Source organism: Poecilia mexicana, unplaced genomic scaffold (genome assembly GCF_051168715.1).
Source record: "Poecilia mexicana isolate PSO_F unplaced genomic scaffold, ASM5116871v1 scaffold_19, whole genome shotgun sequence".
NCBI classification, from domain to species: Eukaryota; Metazoa; Chordata; class Actinopteri; order Cyprinodontiformes; family Poeciliidae; genus Poecilia; species Poecilia mexicana.
Window position 1 is genome coordinate 18,762,026 of NW_028263388.1, and position 5,715 is coordinate 18,767,740.

Sequence of the window (5,715 nt, forward strand, 5' to 3'; positions counted from 1 at the left end):
GGAATGTCAGAAAACTATTTATTTGAAGAGATTAGGTTATTGTTTTGAGAAAGACGCTTTACTCTACACTAAGATTTAATTTTTTCTAAATTACAAATTTTACCTGGTCAGCTAAAGTGGACAGGAGAGAAAAGAGTCTTATGGAGAGGAGGTCTATGCCACACAATACATACTCAGATATTTCCCAACACACCATATGTGCAGTAAATTTAGAAGAGCAGATTGTTAGCAGACACTTGCCTTGGCTGAAATCGGCGCTTTTCATGGTCTCGCTACACAAGAACTACATCTAGGTCGAGAGCACAACTGTCTACGTGTTCTCCTTGGTAATCTACCCTGCAACCTTTTTTGCTAATTTTAACATCTGAATCACGGCCCAAAATAATTCTGGCGTCATCCTCTACATTCCTTAAAGGTTACCCGAGCTGCCAGTGCAGGAACGAGGATAGTACGCTGCTTTTTTTAATAGTGAGGAAAATTGGATCTGTGCTCCCATGCTTGAGCTTTTCTGTCAATCTTCCATCCTTCCATGTATTTTAATCAACCCCACGCCGTTTCACCAGGACTTGTCTCGTTTATTTTGTTTTTATTTTAGCTTTGTGTCATTTAATGATGACTGTATTTAACTCTTTCTTGCCTTTCGCAAACAATGAAAATACCACATTGAACCAATGGATGTATTTATTTTTTTTAAATAATTTATTAATTTTTATATATGAATAGAAAGAAAAATCTTGACAAAATAAAATAAAAACTGCCATTATTCATTGTTATCTGCTTACCCAAGTTTTGAATGGCATTTGTATTTAATTTTAACATGTATTGTTTTGAATTGTGCTGGTGATTTCTAGGAATAAAATGCATCACATTTGGAAATCGTCACTGTGAAGGTTTTGTTCATACCTTATTTTGTAACTCACATGCTTACATATGAGTTCATAGACCGTCAAAGAAACTGATGCCTTTTGATGCACAGCGGTGATCAACTCAACCTCTATGATAAATACAACAAAGGAAATTCACGCTGTGATGTGTTGGACAGATGTTGCTGAATTATTCTCTCTTTTTCAGAGACAAAGAAGCTTAAATAAACAATGCTTGTTCAACATGGTTATAATTTGTTTGGTCCTTTTTGCTCTTACAAGAATGATTGAAATATGAGTAACTGCTTGTAAATGATGGTTATCTGTCTTCTACATTTTAGCCTCTGCCTTATTTGTGTTCACTAGCCGACAAGACTTCTGGACTTTTAATATTTCATCCAAAATCAAAACACAAACATTTTCTTCATCAAATGTTCATAAACTAAGGAAAATGGACATCAAAGCATGAATGCCATGATTGCAATTAAAGTAGAAAATATCAACATCAATTACAATATGTTAGATTGTTGTATTTTGTGAGGATTATGTCCATATTTTGTTACAAACACTTGCCTGCAAATATCAATAATTGAAACTAGTTATAGTCAATGATATCACTTGAAGATGGCCCGCTTACGGTTTAGTGCTTTGTTTTGCGATAATCCAACATCCCCAACTAAAGATTAAACCTCATGACCTAATACAGTTTCCAGGGGAACAAGAGAAAACTTAACATAACTTTTTACCATATTTTCATGGTGATATGCCGGGGGACAACAACATTGTGTTGTGGGTATTTTTTGCAACATATAAATCAAAACTTGTTGCTGAAACTGAAGAAAACAAATCTACTCAAAAATAGATTTGACAAAAATATAACTTCATATTTGACAAAAAAAAAAAAAAAAAAAAAAAGCACACACAGTTGTAAAAACTTCAAAATTACAAGACGGCACGTGAAAAACTTCAGAAAAGATTGGTAGAAAACCATTAAACATCTAAAGATGGGCGTTTGTCATTTTGCACCTTTGTAGTTTTGGTTGAACAAAACTGTGTTCTCACACATTTGGACCTGTATTTTTTGGACCATTTATCTCAGTAATTCATGAAAATACTTCATAACATGAGAAGTAAATTGCTGAGCAATGGGTAAAGTACATAAAGGCACAAAATGTCTCATCCCCTTACAAGAACAAAATATGATCCTTTCAAGTATGAAAGGATGACGTTTTCATCCTTTGTACTGATATTGTACAATTGCTCTGCAGGTCTATTACAGAGAGTGAAATTTACATTTTGGGAAGCATCTGAATTCTTGAGTTGTTGATTAACGAAGGTCAAAAAGTTACATAGATTCTCTTTTCAGCTTAAAATGCGAACATACTGTCACCTGAATATCCCAAAAAATCCGTCACCTGCCGAGCCAAAAACATGTTTCAACTCACAGTCCAGACTGCTGGATCAACAGACTGCCGGACCTCTTGACGTGTAACTAAAACGCCGTAAGGCTAAAAAAAAAAAGTCTACTACAGTATCTGACAGGTTTTCTTTTTCCTCGTCAGCTGAAGATCTAGATCCAGCAGCAAAGCCAGGAAATTTCTGTTGGGATAGATGGCCCTTTTCTGGACCACTTTCTGCAGGGCCTGTTTGAGTGGGAGGTGATGGTAGATCATGAGGTAGGCTAGCACCAAAGTCGACGAGCGGCTCATTCCCATGATGCAGTGCACCAAAACCTTCCCTGAAGAACAAGACAAAGGCGGAGAGAGGTGTGAGGGAAGGATTAGTGAGGCCTCAGACTTATTAATATCATACATGACTGCCCGTCTCACACTGTGGCCTTTCTTTTTTTTTTTTTTTTCTGCTTGTGAGCTAAAAATAGTCGACAATTCATCATCTTTGTTCATTTGAAGTTCTTTTGCAGACAGGCCAACTCTCTTTAATCCCAACTCATCCTCTCCTTGTTTCTTTGAAAGAAGCTATTGCATACTTAAATTCAGCAAGGTAAGAGACTTATTGTTACGGGCTGAACATACATTTGCATAGTAGTACAAGCTCTGTTACATTGTGGTGCCAGGTGACATTGAAAGAGTGGCAAGATGTGAGAGTTTTTTTTTTTTTTGTTTTTTTTGGATGGTTAACTCCATTAAGGATTTACAGAATGAAATGAATGATTTTATGTGTAGGAATTAAAAAAAAGGGGGAAGCTTCTTTTCCTTCTGTGCATTCTGGATCAAGTTTGTTGAAAGTTCTTACCACCGGGTGACTTCAGAGCTTTATGAATGAAATCCGCAGCGGGCTGGAAGTAAACGTCCAGATCAAAGTGAGTCGAGTCATCTGCTGGAATGCCAAAATACACAAAGTCGTTGCCATAAAAGCTTTGGTTCCCTGGGCTGCCTTGCTTGGAGTGAGCAGCATTTAACACATGAGTTATGCCTAAATTCAGCAGGACAGCCTTGTTTTGGGCTACTGCCCTAGCAAGACACAGAGACAGAGAGAAGTTCAAGACGTTGGTGAAAGCTATGCATCGCAGCACATTGGTTTTCTGTCAGAATGACAATATGTGGTGGAGGTTCAAAGAAATGTGGTGGCTGGATGTAAGTAAATTAGAATCTCATTGAAAAATGTATTTGTCGTTGTGATTAATTTGAAACTCGTATACACAGATGGATATATTTCAAGTTGTTGCTTTTGTTAATTTTGATAATGCTGTTAACAGCTAATGAAACCCTTAAATTCAGCTTCTGACAATAAAAGGAATATTCCTCAGGACCAATAAAAATTATTTTTTGATAGTGAAATGCTACATAGTGACTACGAAATGCAAAGTCGTGAGGAGGAGTCGACAAGTGTCCAGTGGGAAATCACTGACACCCTTCACAAGGCTGGCGAGCAATAAAATGTAATCCATAAAGAAACTGGCTGTACAAACAGTGTGGTATCTAAACATTTTAATGGAAAGTTGAGTGGAAGGAAAAAGTGCTACAGAAAATGTTGCACATGTGCTTAGGGATTTGAAGAGCCTTATCAAATGTACAGTTGGTCCAATGTACAGTTGTCTGATTATGTACGAGAGTTTATGAAAACCCCAAATTTAGCTTGGTAGATAAATAATATTTAATATATATCACACTAATAAAAACGGACTTCATGCAGAAATTATGGCTTACTGAAAACTACCTATACTGTGTAGAATATGTACTTAATCACTTGAACTAAACTCCATCGATTCTCCTTAGGCAACTCTATACCGTTTGTTTTCGAGTCTCTCATCCTTCTCCTAGCTATTTTCTATGGAATACAGCTCAGACCAGTTTGCTGACCAGTCAAGAACAGAGATACTGTACGGTCACTAAATCAAATATAGGCAGTTTTAGGAGTGTGGGCAGGTGCCAAGTCTTGCTGGAAAATGAAATCAGCATCTGCATTAAGCTTGTCAGCAGAGTGAAGCATAAAGTGCTCAAAGATTTCCTGTTAGACGGCTGTGCTGACATCAGACTCGATCACAGACATTGGACCAACACCAGCACAACATGGCTCGACTAATCAGTTTCAGTCTCGTTATTTATTTCTATATAACCAGTTTACAGTACAAACAGACCCAGTTTTTATACACAGAAATATAAATATAAGATTCTATTTCATTTTAATCCAAAGCAGTAAAATTTAGTTCATAATGCCAAATGATGCAGTTTTTTTTAACCAAAAGAAGGCCAGATGATTGGTTTGAGTCATTTATTTAGGGGAGCTAGTATGTGGTGACATAAATCCACACCTTGATATGCCATGAGTATTTCCCCCAAAACCTTGAATATCTTTCACTTAATCATCCTAAGGTTGCAGTGGCCCTTTTCTACCACAGTTTTTCCTTCCAGTCAACTTTCCATTAATATGCCCAGACACACTGGACTATGGTTTACCCTCCTTGTGGGTTTTGTCAATGAATGTCTGCTGGGCAATTATCAAATCAGCAATCTCCCTCATTATCATGCTGGGCATAACATTTCTGAATGACTTTATTTTTTATTGGAATTGCATTATTCTAATATTTGAGACATAATTTTCCATTTTTGTTAGCTTTAAAGTACAATCATCAACATAAGTGGAAATAAATACTTTGGAAATGTTGCTCATTGTGTAATGAAGCTATATAAGACATGAATTTCACTTTTCAATTAACAAATTTTAATGATATTCAAATTTTCTAAATGTGCCTGTAGAGATGCAGTGGCATTCTATATTTAAAAAAATGTAATTAAATACTACTTACACATTTCCTACGTATATATTTGGCCATACTTCATCAATTTGGTGGAGGTGTAGCTTACAAGCGTCCAAAACCTTCTGCAGGTCCTTCACAGTTGGATATTCTTTTGCCTTGTCTTTCACAGTTGGCATTTTAAGTCCAAAAGTCCAGTCTTGGATCGATTGCCGGCCAAAATGTTTGTTATCAAAGCAGTCCCGGTCTCTCTCCAGCTCGGGATGATCATTTCCAGCAGGTGCTGTTGCTGGACAGTTACCCAATTTGGTGCTCAACCTAGCGTGTAGTCTTACCCATGCAGAGGGCAGAACAACACGCGCTGCAGCAGGGTCTCTGCTTTTCACACGCCGCCGTGGGACTTTAATTTAATCAGCCTCGCTCAGAGATGAATCATTCTATAAAGCAGTGATAATTGGGCGTAATTATGGTCAAACTGTTAAAGAGCACTGCTTATATTGGATATAAATCAGCATTTATTGAACAGAATCACTTTGCGTCATGTGGCTTGTTAAATGCTGCCGTGCAAACATTGCAGCAAATTGTGTTTAAAAGAGTGAAACACCAGCCTACATGCGCTTGTCGTGTTTCAACTCT

At 37.1% G+C, this 5,715-nt stretch overlaps 1 protein-coding gene across 1 annotated transcript; it reads right to left on the bottom strand.

Moving 5' to 3' along the window:
- Positions 1-1,233: 1,233 nt before the first annotated feature.
- LOC148153710 (dual specificity protein phosphatase 13A-like) lies at positions 1,234-5,405 on the bottom strand. Its single transcript, XM_088016592.1, has 3 exons — positions 5,131-5,405; positions 3,117-3,334; positions 1,234-2,601 (listed from the first exon to the last, which is right to left on the bottom strand). Exons 1-3 carry the CDS (start codon positions 5,256-5,258, stop codon positions 2,390-2,392), a joined length of 558 nt encoding a protein of 185 aa, XP_087872718.1. The 5' UTR covers positions 5,259-5,405; the 3' UTR covers positions 1,234-2,389.
- Between the last annotated feature and the right edge of the window lie 310 nt (positions 5,406-5,715).

Excerpts from the sequence above, each read along its gene's own strand:
- LOC148153710 (XM_088016592.1), bottom strand. The coding sequence starts at position 5,258 with ATGCCAACTGTGAAAGACAAGGCAAAAGAATATCCAACTGTGAAGGAC. Across the intron at positions 3,335-5,130 it reads AATATATACGTAGGAAATGT|GGCAGTAGCCCAAAACAAGG; the intron begins GTAAGTAGTATT and ends GTGTCTTGCTAG. Across the intron at positions 2,602-3,116 it reads AGCTCTGAAGTCACCCGGTG|GGAAGGTTTTGGTGCACTGC; the intron begins GTAAGAACTTTC and ends CTTGTTCTTCAG.